This window comes from Taudactylus pleione, unplaced genomic scaffold (genome assembly GCF_031769625.1).
Source record: "Taudactylus pleione unplaced genomic scaffold, aTauple2 ptg001106l, whole genome shotgun sequence".
In the NCBI taxonomy this organism is placed as follows: Eukaryota; Metazoa; Chordata; class Amphibia; order Anura; family Myobatrachidae; genus Taudactylus; species Taudactylus pleione.
The window spans coordinates 578009-605114 of record NW_028285507.1 but is presented as its reverse complement, the minus strand read 5'-3'; the positions used below and the strand labels follow the sequence as shown (position 1 = coordinate 605114).

At 43.8% G+C, this 27106-nt stretch overlaps 1 protein-coding gene across 2 annotated transcripts in view; it reads left to right on the top strand.

Moving 5' to 3' along the window:
- The window catches only part of PRKACB (protein kinase cAMP-activated catalytic subunit beta), a 71850-nt gene extending 51360 nt beyond the window's left edge, over positions 1–20490 (top strand). For both annotated transcript variants that reach the window (XM_088461814.1, XM_088461815.1), the window contains exons 3-10: positions 261–389; positions 1485–1583; positions 5811–5893; positions 6065–6191; positions 8414–8509; positions 9205–9327; positions 10317–10481; positions 18003–20490. In XM_088461814.1, the coding sequence (XP_088317940.1) occupies positions 261–389; positions 1485–1583; positions 5811–5893; positions 6065–6191; positions 8414–8509; positions 9205–9327; positions 10317–10481; positions 18003–18128 (948 nt within the window). In that variant the 3' untranslated portion in view covers positions 18129–20490. The remainder of the gene's footprint in view (positions 1–260; positions 390–1484; positions 1584–5810; positions 5894–6064; positions 6192–8413; positions 8510–9204; positions 9328–10316; positions 10482–18002) is intronic.
- The last annotated feature ends 6616 nt before the right edge of the window (positions 20491–27106 follow it).

Genomic DNA, 27106 nt, shown 5'->3' with positions numbered 1-27106 from the left:
GTTGTAGCATACCTCGCTCCGTCGCCTGGCACGTCACCCGTTGTAGCATACCTCGCTCCGTCGCCTGGCACGCTGCCCGTTGTAGCATACCTCGCTCCGTCGCCTGGCACATCACCCGTTGTAGCATACCTCGCTCCGTCGCCTGCCACGCTGCCCGTTGTTATACACCTGCTAGTCAGCTTGGCTTCTGTTAAATCTGCCTGCCGCAGTGCTGACACTTTCTCTGTGCCCATTAAACCACTGACCTCCTCTCCCCCCAGAATACCGCCGGCTTAGATGACTTTGAGAGGATAAAGACGTTGGGAACGGGCTCATTTGGAAGAGTGATGTTGGTGAAGCATAAAGGCGCTGATCAGTATTATGCCATGAAGATTCTCGATAAGCAGAAGGTAGGTTGCAGTTCTGCACACTGTTGTCGTGCATTCGCTTGATGCATTATGGGTCTCTGTAGATATGGTGATTACCTGGCACCTACTGTGTGGTCTATGTACGGGCTGCCATGCACCCTCAGTGTATGCTGGCATTTCCGGCGGTGAAGCTGTGAGATGAGCACCATCACACGGGTAAAGACTGACCTGTCAATAATTATCAGCTGCTGACAATGGCGGAGACTCAGAGATTATAGGTAACTGTTAAGTAAAAGGTGATGCTGACAATGGAAACCAATCAGATTCTAATATGCATTCATATGTGTGCGTATCAGGCGGAGACTGTACAAGTGGTTATACTCTATACCCCGCCCCTATTTCTGTGTGTGCGTATCAGGCGGAGACTGTACAAGTGGTTATACTCTATACCCCGCCCCTATTTCTGTGTGTGCGTATCAGACGGAGACTGTACAAGTGGTTATACTCTATACCCCGCCCCTATTTCTGTGTGTGCGTATCAGGCGGAGACTGTACAAGTGGTTATACTCTATACCCCGCCCCTATTTCTGTGTGTGCGTATCAGGCGGAGACTGTACAAGTGGTTATACTCTATACTCCGCCGCCCCTCTTTCTGTGTGTGCGTATCAGGCGGAGACTGTACAAGTGGTTATACTCTATACTCCGCCGCCCCTCTTTCTGTGTGTGCGTATCAGGCGGAGACTGTACAAGTGGTTATATACCCCGCCCCTATTTCTGTGTGTGCGTATCAGGCGGAGACTGTACAAGTGGTTATATACCCCGCCCCTATTTCTGTGTGTGCGTATCAGGCGGAGACTGTACAAGTGGTTATACTCTATACCCCGCCCCTATTTCTGTGTGTGCGTATCAGGCGGAGACTGTACAAGTGGTTATACTCTATACCCCGCCCCTATTTCTGTGTGTGCGTATCAGATGGAGACTGTACAAGTGGTTATATACCCCGCCCCTATTTCTGTGTGTGCGTATCAGGCGGAGACTGTACAAGTGGTTATATACCCCGCCCCTATTTCTGTGTGTCCTGACATAATCAGCGATTTTTACATATGCTGTAATGAAATCTCTGTACACTCTCCATAGGTGGTAAAACTGAAACAGATAGAGCACACACTCAATGAGAAGAGGATATTACAGGCCGTCAACTTCCCTTTCCTGGTCAGGTTGGAATATTCCTTCAAGGTAATTATCATTGCTGCTGCTTCCTGTATGACCGTAGTATTACTTCCTGCGTGGCCAGGGGGGCAGGGTAGCGTACTTCCTGCGTGGCCAGGGGGCAGGGTGGCGTGCTTCCTGCGTGGCCAGGGGGCAGGGTGGCGTGCTTCCTGCGTGGCCAGGGTGGCGTGCTTCCTGCGTGGCCAGGGTGGCGTGCTTCCTGCGTGGCCAGGGTGGCGTGCTTCCTGCGTGGCCAGGGTGGCGTGCTTCCTGCGTGGCCAGGGTGGCGTGCTTCCTGCGTGGCCAGGGTGGCGTGCTTCCTGCGTGGCCAGGGTGGCGTGCTTCCTGCGTGGCCAGGGTGGCGTGCTTCCTGCGTGGCCAGGGTGGCGTGCTTCCTGCGTGGCCAGGGTGGCGTGCTTCCTGCGTGGCGTGCGTGGCAGGGGGGCAGGGTGGCGTGCGTGGCAGGGGGGCAGGGGGGCGTGCTGCCTGCGTGGCCAGGGGGGCGTGCTACCTGCGTGGCGTGCGTGGCAGGGGGGCGTGCTGCCTGCATGGCCTGGGGTGTGCATATAAATTGATTATTATATTGAGCTTCAGTTTCATCACTAAACCATTAGATAATCACATACATTTTAATTTTTAAAGTGAGTAAATCCATAAACGTCCATCAGTATTTAGCCAGCCGGTCTGTAATACAGTGCTGTAATATTGAAGTACCTGTGGCACTGTTTCCTACACACAGCACTACAACACCCAGCAGGTGAGCAGCTGTCCATGCTGAGATCTGCAGGAGAGGAGAGGGGTCACAGTAGTGTTAATCTTGGCTCCGTACCGGGAATAACCAGACCCTGGAACTATGTGCTGTACAAATGGTGCTTAGCTCAGGGGGCGCTGCCCTATGCAGGTCTCTCTCAGCAGATACAGCGCAGAGCGGATCCAGGATACGGTATCGGGATGGCAGGATGCGCCTGAGAACGCGTTTTCTACCCCTCTCCCAACTACACTGCTGCTCAGTCCCAGTCTAACGTGACCAGTGCTACCATTCAGTATATACTATCCCCACTGCTCTGCATCTGATGGGCCGCTCGGACTGGCAGTCGCCGTGAGCCACGATGGCAGATGGGAGTGGAAAAGACCTCAAAGGTGTGGCTGGTGGCACAATGCAATCCTGATACCGTGTCCTGTATCTTGTGCATCTACCACTAGTGTCCCCGCTGTGCGCTCGGGTCTGCGTATGTTCCTGTAAGGTGTACACTACGGTTCTCCCCTCTATCTTCCTGCATATCTGTAGTACTGAGGCTTCTACCTTAGGTTTCTTCTTATGCAATGTTTTACTGCGGTTTCCTGTAGCAGGCTTTATATAGTCTGATGCACTTTTATGGTCTTTTCTTGCATTCTAAAAAAGCTTTTAAACAAATTAGCAGAAAAAGGGTCCGAAGTGTGACGGCAACAACCATCATTTCACCATAAAGCTGACTTTAGTCAACTCCGTTTAAAATGACAGACAGAAAGTCTTCATTATAATCCTGTATAGTGTAGGAGCCGTTTCCTTACCACGCTGGGTGCGGTCATAGCGTTAGTCAGTGCAAAGCTTTCTATTGGTCTGTTCTTTCACCGTACACGTCAGTAACTTAGAGACAGAGGACACTGATAATGCTTGTCATTATGTGCCATGTTGCCCTGGTGCGAGTGCTGGGTACGTGATTAGCAGTGAGGGTAGCGTCAGGCATATTTGTCGTGGATGAGCCGATTACCCCATAGTGATTCTGCTATCAAAGTGCCACAGGCAGCCTTGTTGTGATTTTCATAGCCCACTGGCTCGGCAGAACTATACATGAGGAGACAATGGCTTCCAAGCCAAAACCTCTAAAGCACCCATTTGTCCCGGCTTTCAGTGTACTAGTGCTGGCGTCACCGGTATCTTGTATTTGCTAACAGTTATTAATAAATGGGCGTGCTAACAACATACGTTTCAGACCGCGACCTATGCAAACCCTTCAGGAGAGGGGTGATGCCAAGTGCACTCAAGTAGCAGCGCAGTCGCCTAAATTATGCTCAGTCTAACTGGCACTTAGTGAGTGAGGCGACCGGCTCCAGGCAGCGCCTTCAGCGGAGCGCCCCCCCCCCCAGGAGGCAGCGCCTTCAGCGGAGCGCCCCCCCCCCCAGGAGGCAGCGCCTTCAGCGGAGCGCCCCCCCCCCCCCCCCCAAGAGGCAGCGCCTTCAGCGGAGCGCCCCCCCCTAGGAGGCAGCGCCTTCAGCGGTGCGCCCCCCCCCTAGGAGGCAGCGCCTTCAGCGGTGCGCCCCCCCCCTAGGAGGCAGCGCCTTCAGCGGTGCGCCCCCCCCCCCCCTAGGAGGCAGCGCCTTCAGCGGTGCGCCCCCCCCCTAGGAGGCAGCGTCTTCAGCGGAGGGCCCCCCCCTAGGAGGCAGCGTCTTCAGCGGAGGGCCCCCCCCTAGGAGGCAGCGCCTTCAGCGGAGCGCCCCCCCCTAGGAGGCAGTGCCTTCAGCGGAGGGCCCCCCCCCTAGGAGGCAGCGCCTTCAGCGGAGCATGTATGGATGTAAATGGCAGTGTAGTATTGCATAACGGTGGGTTTCGTTCTGATCGAAATGAATAGTACACACACGTGACCATTTGAGTGAGTACAATGAACACACTTTATTTACAAGTAACAAACAATTAACATACAAAGTATACAGTATACTCAACTTTGGTCTATGTATACAGATGACACCGGTAATTCATCATCTTCAACATAAGATGTACTTCATCTTCTTCTGGGTAGCCCTCGTTTCACAAAGCCCAGGTAGTTCAATTTACATTGCAGGCACCGTACTGCAGTCTCAGGTCCATGCACGAGCCAAGAGCCTTTGTCTAGGTCCTGATTTATATACCCTAGTATGGGGTGGTGGCTTTCAGGATATTAAGCCAATATTAGTTACATACTAGGTACCCACTGATTGGTACAGCATAGCATTGACCAAACTTATCTCTCTTGCACATGCTCCGTAAGCACGAAGATATATTCAGACAAAGAAATACAGTAATGACGTATCCTAGTATGTCTGGAGATAAACTCTATTTCAAGACTCATTTGTGTAGAGTCTCAGATTACCCATAATGCTTAGCGTCTCTACACACCTTACAGTGGTCATCCCATTGGAATGTGGCTGTCTACTGATAACACATATAAGCTATGAATGGCTCATTATACATCTACTAATAGTAATGACAGGTCCAAGCTAGGGCCTCGATTTATGTCTTGTTTGACCTCAAGGTGATTTGACCATTCTATGCAAAGATTGCAAATATATGAATACAATGATCTTCTTCAAACCTCAATGGGGCCTAGCAAGGGTATATGTGTGTGTTACAACTTATATGCCTATGTAGAAATTAATTATTTAACACTCTGTTACATTCCACCCTTGTTTTCTAAATCAAATATAAGGAACATTATCCCCATTGCAAAATATAAACCTCCATTGTACTTTCACTACTTGTCCTTACAATTATTGATTCCTACCTATCTATACACTCTAAAATGTCGTTATTTAGCGTAATAAGTCGCACAAGAATTAATTGCTCCCCAGACTTTGATTGTGTTTCCAAAGCACAAAAAGATAATATTCATCAAAAAGCAGATAACTACACGCCTTAATCTAAAACACAATTGGCGCAAAAGATTTTACATAAACAGGGTACAGTCAATACATTACGCAGGCGCTCTGGATCCAGATTTCCGGCATCAAAGGTGAAACCTCCGTCAACAGAAAGAATATGATGACTGATTAGCAGGTTCAGGGAGCTTGCGTATAAACCCTTGCAGAGATAGACAATACAATAGAACAAGTTGGCATAATCCCATTGGTGGTTCTTCCTGGTTCTCCTGTAACGATGCAGTTCATAGGTCAGTTTGTATGATCACAGTCCAGCCTCCAACTGCTTTGTGTCTATTTTCCCACTGAAGAACAAGTCTAACCTGGCTGCATTAGAGTACATTTTAAAGCCTATCTCACTATGATCCATAATTCCCAGACACATGTTTCGATTTCCTCACTGATGGATTCGGAAGTCTGCAAATACACAGTGGTTTAGAATAGCACCAAACACGGTCTGTTTATCATATACTAAACCTGAGATCTTAAATACAGTCATCACTGCCAGTCGGACCATACAACCCCTGCACCCCAATAGTGTGTGTGTAAGCTGACCAGCCGCCTCCTTTACAGGCCTAAGTGTTGCACTTTTATTCTCTACAGGATAATTCAAATTTATACATGGTTATGGAATATGTGCCTGGTGGAGAAATGTTCTCACATCTAAGACGGATCGGCAGGTTCAGGTCAGTACATCGTCCTTTTATTGCCAGTCACCACCAGGAGTCTGTTGTGCGTGTGGCGAGTCTCTGTAGAGCGGTGCACGGAATCAGGTTATCAGTGTGTAGTTTGCCTGTAGCAGGATATGTTACAGTCGCTCTATAAGTAAGTGTCTAATATTCTTTATTTCTTTACAGTGAGCCCCACGCACGGTTCTATGCAGCTCAGATAGTTTTAACATTCGAGTACCTCCATTCGCTAGACCTCATCTACAGAGATCTCAAACCAGAAAATCTTTTAATTGACCAACAAGGCTACATTCAGGTACGTAGATGACCAGTCCCCATTACCCGTGTACCGCTGTGTATCTGATGAAGCATGACAGTCAGTATAAACGCCTTTTGTAGCTCGTGTGACCTTTGCGTATGTGCAAATATCTAATATTTTGGCAGAAATGTCCCAATATCGCTTGGCAGACGTGGATAAACAAGACGGAGAGAACCTGTTACCTGTTCAAGGAACTTTTTTAGTTGTGTTTTTTAATAGAAATAGTTCTATTTTGTGCTGTTTAAAGCGTTAGAACTAAAAGGTCCTATTATTATTAGTTTGCTTGGAAAATAAAGTGGGGCAATTTCCCTCTGATTGTCGTCATTGAGCTATTTGTCGCAGCTGCCAAACAGTATATTGATGCTGGGTGTGACGATAGTAAAGCTGGGTACACACTACACCATATCTTGAACGATTTGGGCGATTCTGACGAATCAGAACTACAAATCGTTCAAAACCGGTAGTGTGTACCCATTATCGCGTTCCTGATGCGCGCTGCGGTCGTTCGTCGCATCCTCTAAACTTTTGTACATGCAGAAAGATCTGCGGATGTCGCTAGTGATGCCGACTGCAGCATGGCTCCGCTACCCCTCCACCGTCGCTGCCGGCGTCGGCAAGTGTGTATGCGATTACCGATGACGGCACCCCTGCCAGGTCCGTCGCTAGCGAGGTCGGTACACACTGGACACCCCCAGTTATTATGTAACAATTACATGTGTATTTCATTTTGGTTGATATTTGAAATGCTTTTACTTTGTACAAATTAGCTGACAGTGAGCGACGGGTTTAACTCCAGGCGTCTCTTATCCTGTAATCATTCTTCCTAATTTGAACCTGTTGTTGGAGGCGGTGGGGGGAGGTGGGGGAGAATGTCTCCATTCGTCTTGGCTGCAGCCAAGAGCACCCGTTATATCACCAAATTGCTGCCACCATTGGCGCCAGTCAGAACATTTGTCCATCACATAATGAATCAGCCAGGCCGGTTCCTGAGAGCGGAGATCCTGTCTTATGGCCGGTTTCAGTCGCATGTATGTCAGTGAGATTACCGCGGTTTGTAGGTAGGTCAGTGACATTAGTGCGGTTTGTAGTCACAGCTATGTCAGTGACATTAGCGCGGTTTGTATGTATGTCAGTGACATTAGCGCGGTTTGTATGTATGTCAGTGACATTAGCGCAGTTTGTAGTCAGAGGTATGTCAGTGACAGTAGCGCGGTTTGTAGGTAGGTCAGTGACATTAGCGCGGTTTGTAGTCACAGGTCTGTCAGTGACATTAGCGCGGTTTGTAGTCACAGGTCTGTCAGTGACATTAGCGCGGTTTGTATGTATGTCAGTGACATTAGCGCGGTTTGTAGTCACAGGTATGCCAGTGACATTAGCGCGGTTTGTAGTCACAGGTATGCCAGTGACATTAGCGCGGTTTGTAGTCACAGGTATGCCAGTGACATTAGCGCGGTTTGTAGTCACAGGTCTGTCAGTGACATTAGCGCGGTTTGTAGTCACAGGTCTGTCAGTGACATTAGCGCGGTTTGTAGTCACAGGTCTGTCAGTGACATTAGCGCGGTTTGTAGTCACAGGTATGTCAGTGACATTAGCGCGGTTTGTAGTCACAGGTCTGTCAGTGACATTAGCGCGGTTTGTATGTATGTCAGTGACATTTGCACGGTTTGTAGTCACAGGTCTGTCAGTGACATTAGCGCGGTTTGCAGCCGCATGTATTTCAGTGACATTAGCGCGGTTTGCAATCACGTGTATTTCAGTGACATTAGCGCGGTTTACCATAAAGAGGCTGGAAAGGCCTTTAAGCGCAGAACTCAGACAGTTGAACGAGTGAAGACTCTCTCATTGCTGCGGTAACCTGAATTTCTCAGGGAGTAAAAATCATGGTGACCACAGTTTGAGAAGCCGACCTCTCATTACCGTGGACCTGCCGTGTTTTAGCGGAAGGGGATTTTGCATGCTGTGTACACAATGTATTACCTATATGCCCTCATACGCCATCTGGGGCGGGCAGCAGCTTGTGCTGGTCAGGTAGGGGAGCTGGGTAGTAGGAGGAGAGCAGGAATCCATATACGTAGCCGACATTCACCATCCACACGGAACTACTTCATTCTCCCGTCCTGCGCAGCTCGGGGAGTCTATTTTCCACCATATGTAGCGCACATGACGCTATGTACGATAGGCTATAGATGAACGCTCCTCATTTCATTTATCTCATACAGGTCACAGACTTTGGCTTTGCCAAGAGAGTAAAGGGAAGAACTTGGACGCTATGTGGAACTCCAGAGTACCTGGCGCCAGAAATCATTTTGAGCAAGGCAAGTAACTGCTGCACAGTATGAGATGCACGAATTGCTACTCCCTACTATAAAGGGTCCCTATTTTATATACTTGCCGGACCAATGATACGCAAATACTTATTGCAGGAGCCAGAAACAACACGCAAAAAAACCCCCAGTAAATTGTTAGTATTGTGTTTGACATAATGAGAAATTCCACCTGTTCTTACCAAATAGTGACGCGTCCAGTGATCAGAGAGAGCGAGCCAGGGGGCTGGGCTGGGCTGAGCAGGGGGCTGGGCTGAGCAGGGGGCTGGGCTGGGCTGAGCAGGGGGCTGGGCTGGGCTGAGCAGGGGGCTGGGCTGGGCAGGGCAGAGCAGGGGGCTGGGCTGGGCTGAGCAATTTCATAGCCTGTCCTGATAGCCTTCCAGTAACCTACCTTCTGATGCCAGTCCTGTGCCACTTAGCTCGCGCTCGCTGCTTTCATGTCCTCCCAGCTTCTCTGACACCGTACCCTGTATGAGACGCCGCACCAAGTGCCCTTCTCTCAGCGCATCAGTGTTGGATGTCCCTGGCCTCCAGTTACCATGTACCACTGAGGGATCCAGGGGTCGTTCAGCTCCTGGCACTCATAGATCCTGGCATGGGCTGTTACCATAGTGACTGCACGTTTGTTCCCGGAGGGTGTCGCCCAGCGTACGTTACATAAAGCATGTTCCTTTCTCTCTTTTCAGGGCTATAACAAAGCAGTTGACTGGTGGGCATTAGGGGTCTTAATCTATGAAATGGCGGCTGGTTATCCTCCATTTTTCGCTGATCAGCCCATTCAGATATATGAAAAAATTGTTTCGGGAAAGGTGAGTTATTATTTCGGTTGACGAAAAGAGAAATAAAACTGGTTCCTGTTGGTTCTCTCTCTGCCCCCTCATTCTTTCCCCTGCGCAGGAGTTTATTTATTTTTAAATGTTCCCGTCACTGACTTGGTGTAAGCAGCACCCGCTAGAAGAGGCATGAGGGGCATAGGACAGCCTGTAGCCCAGGATTGGCCAATTCCCAGCACGCTTTACCACCTGATTGGTGGTGGTGGTGGGGGGGGGGGGGTGGTATGCTGGGACAGCCGCTGTAGAGCCTCAGGTTGACCAGGTCTGCTGTAACCAATTTATTACCATTTATTTATTATTTATTACCAGTTATTTATATAGCGCACACATATTCCGCAGCGCTTTACAGAGAATATTTTGGCCATTCACATCAGAGTCTGCCCCAGTGGAGCTTACAATCTATATTCCCTATCACATGCGTACACACATACACACTAGGGTTAATTTGTGTTGGGAGCCAGTTAACCTACCAGTATATTTTTGGAGTGTGGGAGGAAACCGGAGTACCCGGAGGAAACCCACGCAAGCACAGGGAGAATATACAAACTGTGGTGGGAATCGAACCCATGACCTCAGTGCTGTGAGGCAGTAACGCTAACCATTACACCGTCTGTGCTGCCCAACCAATCATGTGATCCGATTGTACAGGGTATTCAGTATATGATTGAACTACTCCCTGACCTGACCGCCCATGTGACGTGCTTGTGTCTGCGCAACACATTGCCCCCTCCCTGTCTGATCTCTGGCCTTCCCCAGTATCAGGGTAAATGAATGCACCACATTAATTAGTGGCACAGACATTTCTGATTTCCTTCTGTGTTAGTTGTGGTGACCAAACGATAACGCTAAACTACACAATCTTGGCTGATACTTGATCACAGTCTGTGAAATAATCCTGTATTTTAAGTGATGCGTCTCCGACCTGCGCTTCCCGGTGACGTAAACGCTGTTCCCTCTCTGCCTAGGTACGGTTTCCATCCCACTTCAGCTCAGATCTTAAAGACTTACTAAGGAACTTGCTGCAGGTAGATCTGACCAAACGATTCGGCAATCTGAAGAACGGGGTGAACGATATCAAGAACCACAAGTGGTTTGCTACAACAGATTGGATTGCAATTTACCAGAGAAAGGTAACGATTACCGGCAAGTGTGACCGATCTCGCGTACTCAGTCACGTCATTGACACTGTAATGTTTCACATGCAGATACACCCCGCAGCTGTACACAGAATATAGGCGTGCCACATATCATTTAATGCGCATCCCTTTGCGAATAAGAGGCATTTTGTTTTTGGGGAGGGTCCACTCTCTGTTGTGTGCCGAGCCACCACAACTTCTTTTAGTGAAAGACTTTGAGCTATGTCGGCTCTCCCCTATTACTGAGCTGAGCAGCGCCGACATGCTGGACGGCCACATCTGTATATATGATGATTCAGAGACCCTGATGAAGAGGGAGTAAGGTCAAAGTATAGAGACCACCACCATCATATTTAGGCGCGCACACGTATTTTGGGTGGTGAGATAGAGGGGTTGGAAATCCCTTTGGTAGATCCATAGAGCGCATTACAGGCTGTTTATGTCAACCCTAATGTCCACCTGTTCTGCCTTTACTAAAGGAGCAATAGAACGTTAACGTGATACATATTCTGTAGGTTATAAAAGGAAACTGCTTGTGTGTCTTTACGAGCTGTGACAGCGATGGTTGTGATAATCTGCCTATGGATCAATTACACAAGACACCCTGCAATTAACAGATCACCCCCATTCTTTTGTGGGCGAGTTCTCTGCACTCAGCCCTAATTATCTCATCTACACGTCCAGCGCGCCCGATTATTTTCTATTCCCAGCATTTTCCTTTCATCTGGAAAATTAACCATACGAGTTGTAGATTGGTGTCTTCTGTATCTCATTTATCTAATAACCAATTGGATTTCTTAATAAATCCAGCACCTGCGCTGAGCAGTGGAGGTGTTTTCTGTAGCCGGCGGGCACTTTGGGATCGACAAGTGAACAGGTGGCTATAACCAACCCTGTGCCGAAAAGTGCAGCTCATCTTACACAGGCCCCGATGGTGTCTGGGGTCTGGGTCATAACTTTGTGACAACCACACAATTCATGTCCAGGCAGAAGGCTACATGAAAGCTGTGTCCCTTATACCTATAATAACAGAAGTAATGTATAGCTACATGAAAGCTGTGTCCCTTATACCTATAATAACAGAAGTAATGTATAGCTACATGAAAGCTGTGTCCCTTATACCTATAATAACAGAAGTAATGTATAGCTACATGAAAGCTGTGTCCCTTATACCTATAATAACAGAAGTAATGTATAGCTACATGAAAGCTATGTCCCTTATACCTATAATAACAGAAGTAATGTATAGCTACATGAAAGCTGTGTTCCTTATACCTATAATAACAGAAGTAATGTATAGCTACATGAAAGCTGTGTTCCTTATACCTATAATAACAGAAGTAATGTATAGCTACATGAAAGCTGTGTCCCTTATACCTATAATAACAGAAGTAATGTATAGCTACATGAAAGCTATGTCCCTTATACCTATAATAACAGAAGTAATGTATAGCTACATGAAAGCTGTGTTCCTTATACCTATAATAACAGAAGTAATGTATAGCTACATGAAAGCTGTGTTCCTTATACCTATAATAACAGAAGTAATGTATAGCTACATGAAAGCTGTGTCCCTTATACCTATAATAACAGAAGTAATGTATAGCTACATGAAAGCTGTGTCCCTTATACCTATAATAACAGAAGTAATGTATAGCTACATGAAAGCTGTGTCCCTTATACCTATAATAACAGAAGTAATGTATAGCTACATGAAAGCTGTGTCCCTTATACCTATAATAACAGAAGTAATGTATAGCTACATGAAAGCTGTGTCCCTTATACCTATAATAACAGAAGTAATGTATAGCTACATGAAAGCTATGTCCCTTATACCTATAATAACAGAAGTAATGTATAGCTACATGAAAGCTGTGTTCCTTATACCTATAATAACAGAAGTAATGTATAGCTACATGAAAGCTGTGTTCCTTATACCTATAATAACAGAAGTAATGTATAGCTACATGAAAGCTGTGTCCCTTATACCTATAATAACAGAAGTAATGTATAGCTACATGAAAGCTATGTCCCTTATACCTATAATAACAGAAGTAATGTATAGCTACATGAAAGCTGTGTTCCTTATACCTATAATAACAGAAGTAATGTATAGCTACATGAAAGCTGTGTTCCTTATACCTATAATAACAGAAGTAATGTATAGCTACATGAAAGCTGTGTCCCTTATACCTATAATAACAGAAGTAATGTATAGCTACATGAAAGCTGTGTCCCTTATACCTATAATAACAGAAGTAATGTATAGCTACATGAAAGCTGTGTCCCTTATACCTATAATAACAGAAGTAATGTATAGCTACATGAAAGCTGTGTCCCTTATACCTATAATAACAGAAGTAATGTATAGCTACATGAAAGCTGTGTTCCTTATACCTATAATAACAGAAGTAATGTATAGCTACATGAAAGCTATGTCCCTTATACCTATAATAACAGAAGTAATGTATAGCTACATGAAAGCTGTGTTCCTTATACCTATAATAACAGAAGTAATGTATAGCTACATGAAAGCTGTGTTCCTTATACCTATAATAACAGAAGTAATGTATAGCTACATGAAAGCTGTGTCCCTTATACCTATAATAACAGAAGTAATGTATAGCTACATGAAAGCTATGTCCCTTATACCTATAATAACAGAAGTAATGTATAGCTACATGAAAGCTATGTTCCTTATACCTATAATAACAGAAGTAATGTATAGCTACATGAAAGCTGTGTTCCTTATACCTATAATAACAGAAGTAATGTATAGCTACATGAAAGCTGTGTTCCTTATACCTATAATAACAGAAGTAATGTATAGCTACATGAAAGCTGTGTTCCTTATACCTATAATAACAGAAGTAATGTATAGCTACATGAAAGCTGTGTCCCTTATACCTATAATAACAGAAGTAATGTATAGCTACATGAAAGCTGTGTCCCTTATACCTATAATAACAGAAGTAATGTATAGCTACATGAAAGCTGTGTTCCTTATACCTATAATAACAGAAGTAATGTATAGCTACATGAAAGCTGTGTTCCTTATACCTATAATAACAGAAGTAATGTATAGCTACATGAAAGCTATGTCCCTTATACCTATAATAACAGAAGTAATGTATAGCTACATGAAAGCTGTGTTCCTTATACCTATAATAACAGAAGTAATGTATAGCTACATGAAAGCTGTGTTCCTTATACCTATAATAACAGAAGTAATGTATAGCTACATGAAAGCTGTGTTCCTTATACCTATAATAACAGAAGTAATGTATAGCTACATGAAAGCTGTGTCCCTTATACCTATAATAACAGAAGTAATGTATAGCTACATGAAAGCTGTGTCCCTTATACCTATAATAACAGAAGTAATGTATAGCTACATGAAAGCTGTGTCCCTTATACCTATAATAACAGAAGTAATGTATAGCTACATGAAAGCTGTGTCCCTTATACCTATAATAACAGAAGTAATGTATAGCTACATGAAAGCTGTGTCCCTTATACCTATAATAACAGAAGTAATGTATAGCTACATGAAAGCTATGTTCCTCATACCTATAATAACAGAAGTAATGTATAGCTACATGAAAGCTGTGTTCCTTATACCTATAATAACAGAAGTAATGTATAGCTACATGAAAGCTGTGTCCCTTATACCTATAATAACAGAAGTAATGTATAGCTACATGAAAGCTGTGTTCCTTATACCTATAATAACAGAAGTAATGTATAGCTACATGAAAGCTATGTCCCTTATACCTATAATAACAGAAGTAATGTATAGCTACATGAAAGCTATGTTCCTTATACCTATAATAACAGAAGTAATGTATAGCTACATGAAAGCTGTGTTCCTTATACCTATAATAACAGAAGTAATGTATAGCTACATGAAAGCTATGTCCCTTATACCTATAATAACAGAAGTAATGTATAGCTACATGAAAGCTGTGTCCCTTATACCTATAACAGAAGTAATGTATAGCTACATGAAAGCTGTGTCCCTTATACCTATAATAACAGAAGTAATGTATAGCTACATGAAAGCTGTGTCCCTTATACCTATAATAACAGATGTAATGTATAGCTACATGAAAGCTATGTCCCTTATACCTATAATAACAGAAGTAATGTATAGCTACATGAAAGCTGTGTTCCTTATACCTATAATAACAGAAGTAATGTATAGCTACATGAAAGCTGTGTTCCTTATACCTATAATAACAGAAGTAATGTATAGCTACATGAAAGCTGTGTTCCTTATACCTATAATAACAGAAGTAATGTATAGCTACATGAAAGTTGTGTTCCTTATACCTATAATAACAGAAGTAATGTATAGCTACATGAAAGCTGTGTTCCTTATACCTATAATAACAGAAGTAATGTATAGCTACATGAAAGCTGTGTTCCTCATACCTATAATAACAGAAGTAATGTATAGCTACATGAAAGCTGTGTTCCTTATACCTATAATAACAGATGTAATGTATAGCTACATGAAAGCTATGTTCCTTATACCTATAATAACAGAAGTAATGTATAGCTACATGAAAGCTATGTTCCTTATACCTATAATAACAGAAGTAATGTATAGCTACATGAAAGCTATGTTCCTTATACCTATAATAACAGAAGTAATGTATAGCTACATGAAAGCTGTGTTCCTTATACCTATAATAACAGAAGTAATGTATAGCTACATGAAAGCTGTGTTCCTTATACCTATAATAACAGAAGTAATGTATAGCTACATGAAAGCTGTGTTCCTTATACCTATAATAACAGAAGTAATGTATAGCTACATGAAAGCTGTGTCCCTTATACCTATAATAACAGAAGTAATGTATAGCTACATGAAAGCTGTGTTCCTCATACCTATAATAACAGAAGTAATGTATAGCTACATGAAAGCTGTGTTCCTTATACCTATAATAACAGAAGTAATGTATAGCTACATGAAAGCTATGTTCCTTATACCTATAACAGAAGTAATGTATAGCTACATGAAAGCTATGTTCCTCATACCTATAATAACAGAAGTAATGTATAGCTACATGAAAGCTGTGTTCCTTATACCTATAATAACAGAAGTAATGTATAGCTACATGAAAGCTGTGTTCCTTATACCTATAATAACAGAAGTAATGTATAGCTACATGAAAGCTGTGTCCCTTATACCTATAATAACAGAAGTAATGTATAGCTACATGAAAGCTGTGTTCCTTATACCTATAATAACAGAAGTAATGTATAGCTACATGAAAGCTGTGTTCCTTATACCTATAATAACAGAAGTAATGTATAGCTACATGAAAGCTGTGTTCCTTATATCTATAATAACAGAAGTAATGTATAGCTACATGAAAGCTGTGTTCCTTATACCTATAATAACAGAAGTAATGTATAGCTACATGAAAGCTGTGTTCCTTATACCTATAATAACAGAAGTAATGTATAGCTACATGAAAGCTGTGTTCCTCATACCTATAATAACAGATGTAATGTATAGCTACATGAAAGCTATGTTCCTCATACCTATAATAACAGAAGTAATGTATAGCTACATGAAAGCTATGTTCCTTATACCTATAATAACAGAAGTAATGTATAGCTACATGAAAGCTGTGTTCCTTATATCTATAATAACAGAAGTAAAGTATAGCTACATGAAAGCTGTGTTCCTTATACCTATAATAACAGAAGTAATGTATAGCTACATGAAAGCTGTGTTCCTTATACCTATAATAACAGAAGTAATGTATAGCTACATGAAAGCTGTGTCCCTTATACCTATAATAACAGAAGTAAAGTATAGCTACATGAAAGCTGTGTTCCTTATACCTATAATAACAGAAGTAATGTATAGCTACATGAAAGCTGTGTTCCTTATACCTATAATAACAGAAGTAAAGTATAGCTACATGAAAGCTGTGTTCCTTATACCTATAATAACAGATGTAATGTATAGCTACATGAAAGCTATGTTCCTTATACCTATAATAACAGAAGTAATGTATAGCTACATGAAAGCTGTGTTCCTTATACCTATAATAACAGAAGTAAAGTATAGCTACATGAAAGCTATGTTCCTCATACCTATAATAACAGATGTAATGTATAGCTACATGAAAGCTATGTTCCTTATACCTATAATAACAGAAGTAATGTATAGCTACATGAAAGCTGTGTTCCTTATATCTATAATAACAGAAGTAATGTATAGCTACATGAAAGCTGTGTTCCTTATATCTATAATAACAGAAGTAAAGTATAGCTACATGAAAGCTGTGTTCCTTATACCTATAATAACAGAACTAATGTATAGCTACATGAAAGCTGTGTTCCTTATACCTATAATAACAGAAGTAATGTATAGCTACATGAAAAACAAATTTTATTTAATCTAGCTCCTAGACACAGTGGAGACCTTTTGTGAGTTGAACTGATTTTCTAGAGCAGATGTTCTCAAACTCCATCATTACAGTCCAGGTTTTAAGGATATCCATGCTTGAGCACAGGTAACTTAAATAGTACCTTAGTTTAGGACCCTCGTGTCTAGAGTACAACCAGGCCTCCCTACTGTGCATGTCAGTCTCAGCACATGCGATCCCTCCATTAATTGTATGTATTTAGATGATGGCAGGCTGCAATCCTCGCCAAAGATCAGGGTATATTACAGGTCTGTCCAAATACACCAGTCCCCATACTGGACCTTGTGACTTAGCCGCGCCATGCAAGTTTTTCTCTTAAAAAAAAAAATCCTTGGAGCCCCCGTAATACGTTATCCCTAATGAAATATGATCACTAATATGGTGCATTATTGATCAATGCGGAGATGACGCCTGGCGTTGCATAACGAGAATTATTTATCCTGTGTACAATATAGACTCCATTATTCCGGCTATATTATACACAGTGACCAGTTTCATCTGCATGTTTGGTCTATGTAGTCACAGCGATTCTTCAGTTATCTTTATCCATCCGGAACACATTTTAGAACACCTGCGCCAATTACTTTCTCATCTAGGTCTGTTCTCTATTCATGGAATTTACTACCAACCACCATGTTTTTTGTACCATCCTTTACTACTGACCATATGGAGGTTATTTATACAGGTTATTTTGTTCATTTCGGATGCAGAAGGAAAGTGATTTCTCAAACCTTATTTTTAAGTGGTTTCTTAGTGTGTTATATATATATTAGTGTGTGTGTTTTTAAGATATCTGTTTCCATGGTTACCCTAGATCAGTGTTTCCCAAACTCCCTCTTCAGGGGAGCACTGACAGTGCATGTTTTCCAGGTCTCCTCAGAGGATTACAAGTGAAATAATTAGCTGCACCTGTGGATCTATTTGTGTCAGCCAGTAATGAGTACACCTGTGCTCCCTGAGGAATGAGTTTGGGAAACCCTGCTCCTAGAGTAGCCTGGTATAGCTTTGCTATTTCCTCATGTATTATTGTACATTTGTCTTGACTCCACCTTCTGTGTGGTTTTAGGTGGAGGCTCCGTTCATACCAAAGTGCAAAGGGCCTGGAGACACCAGCAACTTTGACGATTATGAGGAAGAGGATATCCGCGTGTCTCTTACCGAGAAATGCGCAAAGGAGTTTGCTGACTTTTAGGATGTGTGTTAGGACGACACGGCATCAGGGCTCACATTGGGATCTTTGCACTCTGTTTTCAGATGGGCTGAAGCTGAGACCATCTTACGTCAAAACGGTTACCTAATTCCTTCATTCCGCACAGCTGACTGAAGCCTAGAGCGCCATCTTCCATGCAAGCAGTTTGCACCGACCCTTGTATCCCGGCACAACGGCGCGGTTTGTGCCGTAAGGCAGAATACTAGACCACTGATCTTTTTGTTTTCGTTTCTACTACTTGTTACGTTTTGCGTCTCGTTTTCCCGTCCACCTCCTCACCGTTTTTAAGTAATATTTTACCCAACCACACTCCCTTTTATTTTGTGTTGTGTGACTGCGCTGGGAGATGTTGCACTTAGTAAGGTAGAGAATGCAAGAACCCTCGTTGCCTCCTCCAATTTGTGGCGCTCTGTGGCGTCTCTTCCTCTGCTGACCCCCCCCCCCCCCCCCCGTGTGAAGATACCGGCTACTTGTCATTACCTAGCTTGGATTTAAACTTTTTTATTTTTTTTCTCCTTCTTTCTTTGTGTGAAATTCTGTCTAGTTGACAATACAGCTACCAATCATGTAATAATAAGGTAACATCTGCCGCCAGATTTACTAATAACAGGTAGAACTAAATTGGAGTGCAACATTTAATTAGCTAGACCCCTGTGCCTTGGTTTTGTATACCGCCCCTTCACATGTACTTTATTTTTTTTTTATTATTATTATTATTATTATAATTATTATTTTTGGGGGGAGGGGGGAGAACATTGTTACATGACAAGACTGTAAAGTGTATAGCACATCTCCTGGAGTGATGATATCCAGCTGGTCTTGTCTTTCAAAGTGTTTAATACTGACTTTAATTATGTCACTTATGTTCAAGATGGATTTTAGTATCGCTCCGCCTGCTCTCTTAAAAAGGAAAAAAAAAAAATTCTGGTCAGTATTTTTTTAATGGAACATGATAAATAAAAAGTGACTATAGCTATGACTCCTTAACTAGTTCTGTTTTCAGGCTCGGTTGTTTTTTTTTTGTTTGTTTTTTTTTGTTTTTTCTTTTTTTTTCCGATGCAATCAAAATGGCTGAAAAGGTTCAACTTTAGCAAAAAAAAATAAATAAATGAATAAATTGCTCCACAGTGAATATTTTGGCTGCATTATGAAAATGACCATGATTTCCTGTGAGAGCTCACTGCCTGGTTTTATTTTTGTATACTATATTAGTAAATGGAGGATAAACTACTGTTGGCCGCAGTAATTTGTTCCCATGACAGGAGGCTGATGATAGAAGCTGCCACTGGTTTTTGTTTTAGATTTTACTCTTTTCTGATGGATGTTTAATCTGCTTCACGTAAAAGGCCAAAGTCCCCGGCGCGAGACGCGTTTTGACGGTAGGTGAACCAGCCAGTAGTGTTTGGGCATTGTCTTGTTTGTGTGGGACTGAATGGCTTACACGCTCGCCTTCCAGTTTTTTTTTTTTTTTTTTATAGTTTTCCTCCATCAAATGAAGCCACTCTATTCTTTATGGTTTATGCGTGTCCATCTGATCTCTTGTTTGTACACGTCAGTATATATGTGTATATATAACCTATCTCAGTGACCTGTCTTAAAGCAGCACATTTAGACCATTTCAGATAATCTAGTCTAATTTTCCTGTTCCATCTACATGCACAAAAAAAAAAAAAAAGGATGAGTTGTTTTTAATACGGATCAATATTGATTATATACTAGGAGGTTTAGATCACTGGCGTAACTTCCTTTTAATCTGTTTAAAGTTGTCCGTGTGGCCTAAACAGGGCAGAGGCAGCCACTTTGTGGGCTGAGCATATACTCCGGACAATTCACTAGGAGCCGGTGACATCAGAGGTTTGCAGTGTAGGACCTCGTGCCTCGTTTTCTAGTGGATTCATAGGCCGCATTCTGGTGAATATTGGACCAGCCCACAATATGGCTGCTCCTGCTTAGTATATCGGACAGTTACACTTTGAGAAGACTTTTTATTATCAACTCGGAGATGTACAAGTCGGCACTCTGTGTTTGTCTTTAGGTTGGCGAGCGTTTTTTGCACAGTGGTGTAATAAGACGACCGAGGAGCGTTTCAGTCTTTTGTCCACTCTGACGTGCAAGAAAAGTTTAAGATACTTTGCTGTAGCAAATTTTATGTAACAAATATATATATATATACGTCACAATAAATTTAAACAAATTCTTTGTATGAAAAAAAAAAAAAAAATGTTAAAATCTTTTGTATTTCATTTAGACGGAGGACATGCTGTTATATGCCATCAATTATACAGTAACTTTGTTGTCGTTTATGAACTTTAAAAGATTTTAATAAATGCTGGAGCTCACATGATTTTACTGTTCAATATTGCAGGATGTAATTTAACTAAAACAAGTTTATTTTCTATCCCTTGTTGCACTTCTTTGGAGCAACTTTCTATTGGTGACTTAATGGAACGTTTTATCGTGCTATGGTGGGTGAAACGCGTCTGCTGAGCTCTGTACGTGAGTGGGATGTTCTGCTCTAGGAGAATAACGAGAGCTTCCATAGAGGTCAGGCTTATGATACAACCACAGGCCTGAAGCTTATTCTTGGCTTTTCCTGGATCTGTGTTGTCTCTGTATTATGAAAATATAGGGTTTATTTATGTAATAATTAAAAACCTGTATAAAGAGGCTGGAGTTTGGCACGGGAGAGGAGGAACACAAGAAGAGCCAGATCTGGGCCATCCTGTCCTAGATACGTTTGTTTGAGTCTGGTAACCTGTTCAAGCCCCACAAGGACTGTATGGGTAGGAGACCGCTGGCCTAGGCTACATAAGTTACGGTGATCAAAAGCATAAATAACTGTGATAAGTTGCTTCTCTAAACTACGAATGTCTGTATTATACAAACAGTATTGGATGCGTCTTACTGTCCATGGTGACACAGGTAAAAAACTAAACGTTACAGCCCATTGGTTAGGGAATTGGAAGAAACATTACATTTTGGTTATTTATGACCTGTGTGCAGTATATTTGGAATACAAAGGTGATAACAGGATTTCCCCAGACTTCAGCTTTGTACAAACGTCATAAGGTGCCACCGGCCTGTGTACAAGGTCCCCTCTCAGCTGGTTTATTATCGCACTACTGTTAGCCCCTGTAAGTACGCTGCGCTGTCTTTTATAAAGAGCAGAGACCTATATGACTGTTATTCCCATTACAATCACCAGTCATCACACACACATAGAGCTTTATCCAGTGTCCATTGTTAGTCTGACCTGTAAGGCTGCATGTTTGTGTCTGAACAATACATTGTTCATTCTTCTGTACCCCAGCTGCCCATGTTACTGTGCCCACTGTGCTGCCAGCCCCTCGCCCATACTGAGTGCGGTCACAAGCGCAATGCTGTAAGACGGACGGGCTGCTCCCTGTCCTTTCTCAAAAAAAACAAAAACAATTTAATGTGATTAAAACCAGTCTTGTGTATAATAAAGGAGTATTAGACTGGGAAACATAAGGATAATAGATTTCTGGGCCCGTATTCCAGGATTTGGCTTAGTCATGAAACTCCTTGGTGCCCATGAATATCCCCCTTTTCAAAGTCGAGTTTGATGTTTTATAATCTATGTAATAATGCCCCCATGCAACTTGTGGGGTTTTTGTCTTTTGAGGAAGCAGATGTCAGAGCTGAAAGGCAGCGTTATACGCCCTGTGCTGGCTGTGCCACCTACCACGTTACCTACTTCTATAGGGAATGCTGCTCTTCCAATGGGAACTTGTTGACCACAAAGAACACATTGCACAATTGTGATGCTATTCAAGTGGCGCCACCTGCTGGCAGCATTTCTAACTCATTTTTTATTTTTTTCCCCAGAAATGGCAACTCGCCTATTGTCCATATATTATTAATAGGCTAGGAACTCACTCCACCTACATAGAGTATGTATGTATGTGTGTATATATATATATTATAAAATATTGTTTGTGTGTTTGCGATAAATATAAACTAGTGAACCGATTTTGATCGAGTTTTCACAGAAATGTTCCTTGAGATCCTCCGGGTGACATAGAGGTGTGTGCATATAATTAGCCTTTCTCGTCGGGGAGCAATATCTTACTGGGCTTTTTCAAGCAGCAGCACCTTGTGTAATCTTGGGGGCGGAGCTTGTGACTGGCAGGCTCTGGAGCATCCCAGTACCGGAAAGGACTACAAGGGAGGGAAGGTGTGTGGCCACCGCAATGCTTGCGCGGCTATAAGCAGATTGACTGACGCCCAGTTGTGGGAGGGAAGGGGCGTGGCCACCATACTACCTGTGCGGCTATAAACAGACTGACCTCACTGACACCCAGGTGCGGGAGTCCCCTTCCACATAATACTTTGATCACACATTCAGGGGCATATTCAATTGGATGTGAGGTTTAGTGAGGGAAAAACCTTGCGCCCAATTTTGGATTACCGCGGGTGTGCACTCTCTCAATACCCACGGTATCCAATAAAAAAAAAAAGTGGTTGTGGGGTTTTCAGCACTGAAAACCCCACGCCGCGTTAAAAATAGTGTGCACTTACCTGCCCAGTGGTCTCTGCGGCTCCTGGTGGCCTCCCCTCTGCCTTCTCACCTGGAGAGAGGGCTGCTGGGAGTCCAGGGGGCTGGTGGCAGGAGCAAGGGCTGCTGGGAGATGTAGTTCTCCCAGCACCCTTTCCGGGGGGACACACTGACTCACCCTGCTGCAGAAAAGCCGGCTTCCGATGCTGGATAAAGAAGATAGCGCTGCAGAAGGTGAGTAATTAAGGACTAATTAAGATAATTGGAAACTTCCACTTGCTTAATTAGTCCTCGGGGGGAGCCGCCGGGATCCCAGAGCAAATCCCACTGATTTTTTTTCATAAAATTAATGATTTCCAGAAAAATCTCACTTGCTCTGGAGGTGCGAGAATAAAGAGCTCCCAGCAGGCAAGAAAAAAAAAAATTCTGCACCTCCAGGTAAAACCTCACGGGTGCACTTACCCACACACTAGCAGTAGCTACCCGTCGTTACTGTGTGTGTGTAGGTGTGTATATGTATGTGTATATATATATATATATATATATATGTGTGTGTATGTATGTATGTATGTGTATATATATATATATATATATATATATATATATATATAATGTAATCTGTCTATACACACTCAGTGGCCACTTTATTGGAGCCACATCTGAACCTGATCGCTAATGCAATTATCTAATCAGCTAATCCTGTGGCAACAATTTAATGCTGAAAAGTGTGCAGACATGGTCAAGAGTTTCAGCTGTCGTTCAGAGCAAACGGCTGACTGGGACAGAAACATGATCTAAAGCTCGGTGTGTGTACCCATGATGGCACGATGTGTGTACCCATGATGGCACGATGTGTTTAGCAGAATGGCATAGTTCATTGCATTGTCCCATCTGCTGTGCTGCACAGAATGAGCCGCGAGCACGTGCGATCGGACGTATGCAATATGCAGGGTATATAACGTTCCAGTCTGTGTCGGAACAACATATCGTGCAATGGATTGTGTAGTGTGTACCCAGCTTAAGTAACTTGGAAAAAAACTAGCATTTCTTTATTTTATTTTTTTAATAATGTTATTAAAAAAAAATATATATGCATAGGGGGTGCCTTACCATCCCCCCTTGCCATGTCCATAGTCCCCCATTGTACCAGTTGCTCACACTCAGTGTCAATAGATCGCTCAGCAGTATTACCCCCCATCCCCTAGTGGTATTAGATACTCAGTGTCGGGGCCCACACCTACCAGTGTCCATAAGTCCTCACTGTGACAATACCACCGCCCCACACACACCATGGATCATTATACATATGTACATTATATGGACAAAAGTATTTAACCACACCTGTTAGTTATAGAATTGAGGTGTTTCAATCAGACCCGTTGCCACAGGGGTATAAAATCAAGCACCTACCCACGCAGTCTCCATTTGCAAACATTTGTGATCCAAATTGGAGTGTTCTGAAGAGCTCAGTGACTTCAACCCTGGTGCTGTGATAGGAAGGGTGTCGCTGTGATAGGGAGCCTGGTGCTGTGATGGGCTGCGTGGTGCTGTAATAGAAAGCGTGGTACTGTGATAGGAAGCTTGGTGCTGTGATAAGATGCCATCATGGTGCTGTGATTGGGAGCGTGGTGCTGTGATAAGATGCCATCGTGGTGCTGTGATAGGCTGCATGGTGCTGTGATAAGATACCATCGTGGTGCTGTGATAGGCTGCGTGTTGCTGGGATAGAAAGCGTGGTGCTGTTATAAGATGCCATTGTGGTGCTGTGATGGGGAGCGTGGTGCTGTGATGGGGAGCGTGGCACTGTGATAAGATGCCATCGTGGTGCTGTGATGGGGAGTGTGGTGCTGTGATAAGATCTGTGGTACTGTGTTAGGATGCATGGTACTGTGATAGGAAGCGTGGTACTGTGATAAGATGCCATCATGGTGTTGTGATGGGCAGCGTGATGCTGGGATAAGATGCCATCATGGTGCTATGATAGGGAGCGTGGTGCTGTGATAAGATGCCATCGTGGTGCTCTGATGGGCAGTGTGGTACTATGATGGGGAGCATGGTACTGTGATAAGATACCATCGTGGTGCTGTGATAGGCTGCATGGTGCTGTGATAAGATGCCATCGTGGTACTGTGATAGGAAGCATGGTACTGTAATAGGGAGCACGGTGCTGTGATAAGATGCCATCGTGGTGCTGTGATAGGAAGCATGGTGCTGTGATAAGATGCCATCGCTTTGCTGTGATAGGAAGCGTGGTACTGTGATAAGATGCCATCATGGTGTTGTGATGGGCAGCGTGATGCTGGGATAAGATGCCGTCATGGTGCTATGTTTGGGAGCGTGGTGCTGTGATAAGATGCCATCGTGGTACTGTGATAGGAAGCATGGTACTGTAATAGGGAGCACGGTGCTGTGATCAGATGCCAGCGTGGTACTGTGATAGGAAGCGTGGTGCTGTAATAGGAAGCATGGTGCTGTTATAAAATACCATCTTGGTGCTGTAATGGGTAGCGTGGCACTGTGATCAGATGCCAGCGTGGTACTGTGATGGGGAGCATGGTGCTGTGATACGATGCCATCGTGCTGCTGTGCTAGGGAGTGTGGCACTGTGATATGATGCATGTGCTGTGATGGGTAGCGTGGCACTGTGATAAGATGCCATCATGGTGCTGTGATAGGATACCAGGATGGTGCTGTGATAGGCTGCGTGGTGCTGTGATAAGATGCCATCGTGGTGCTGTGATGGGAAGCATGGTGCTGTGATAAGATGTCAGCGTGGTGCTGTGATATGAAGCATGGTGCTGTGATGGGGAGCGTGGCACTGTGATAAGATCCCATCGTGGCGCTGTGATAAGATGCCATCGCGGTGCTGTGATAGGATGCGTGGTGCTGTGATAGGATGCATGGTACTGTGATAAGATGCCATCGTGGTGCTGTGCTAGGGAGTGTGGCACAGTGATATGATGCGTGATGCTGTGATAAGATGCCATCGTGGAGCTGTGATAGGATGCCATCGCTTTGCTGTGATAGGAAGTGTGGTACTGTGATAAGATGCCAGCGTGGTGCTGTGATAGGACGCATTGTGCTGTGATGGGGAGCGTGCCACTGTGATAAGATGCCATCGTGGCGCTGTGATAAGATGCCATCGTGGTGCTGTGATGGGAAGCATGGTGCTGTTCTAGGGAGTGTGGTGCTGTGATAAGATGTCAGCGTGGTGCTGTGATAAGATGCCATCGTGGTGCTGTGATGTCGAGTGTGGCACTGTGATATGTGTGGTACTGTGATATGAAGCATGGTGCTGTGATGGGGAGCGTGGCACTGTGATAAGATCCCATCGTGGTGCTGTGATAGGAAGCATGGTGCTGTTAAAAGATGCCATCGCTTTGCTGTGATAGGAAGTGTGGTACTGTGATAAGATGCCAGCGTGGTGCTGTGATAGGGAGTGTGGCACTGTGATATGACGTGTGGTGCTGTGATATGAAGCATGGTGCTGTGATGGGGAGCGTGGCACTGATAAGATCCCATCGTGGTGCTGTGATAGGAAGCATGGTGCTGTGATAAGATGCCATCGCTTTGCTGTGATAGGTAGTGTGGTACTGTGATAAGATGCCAGAATGGTGCTGTGATAAGATGCCATCGTGCTGTGATAGGACGCATGGTGCTGTGATAAGATGCCAGCGTTGTGCTGTGATATGAAGCATGGTGCTGTGATGGGGAGCGTGGCACTGTGATAAGATGCCATCATGGTGCTGTGATAGGAAGCGTGGTGCTGTGATAAGATGCCATCGTGGAGCTGTGATAGGATGCCATTGCTTTGCTGTGATAGGAAGTGTGGTACTGTGATAAGATTCCAGCATGGTGCTGTGATAGGGAGCGTGGTGCTGTGATAAGATGCCATCGTGGCGCTGTGATAAGATGCCATTGCGGTGCTGTAATAGGGAGTGTGGCACAGTGATATGATGCGTGGTGCTGTGATAGGAAGTATGGAGATGTGATAAGATGCCATCATGGTGCTGTGATAGGGAGAATGGTGCTGTGATAAGATGCCATCGTGGTGCTGTGATAGGGAGTGTGGCACTGTGATATGATGCCATCGTGGTGATGGGAAGCATGGTGCTGTGATAAGATGCCATCGTGGTGCTGTGATGGGGAGTGTGGCGCTGTGATAAGATGCCATTGTGGTGCTGTGATAGGAAGCCATCGCTTTGCTGTGATAGGAAGTGTGGTACTGTGATAAGATGCCAGCGTGGTGCTGTGATAGGGAGTGTGGCACTGTGATATGATGTGTGGTGCTGTGATGGGGAGCGTGGCACTGTGATAAGATCCCATTGTGGCGCTGTGATAAGATGCCATAGCGGTGCTGTGATAGGAAGCATGGTGCTGTGATAAGATGCCATCGCTTTGCTGTGGTAGGAAGTGTGGTTCAGTGATAAGATGCCAGCGT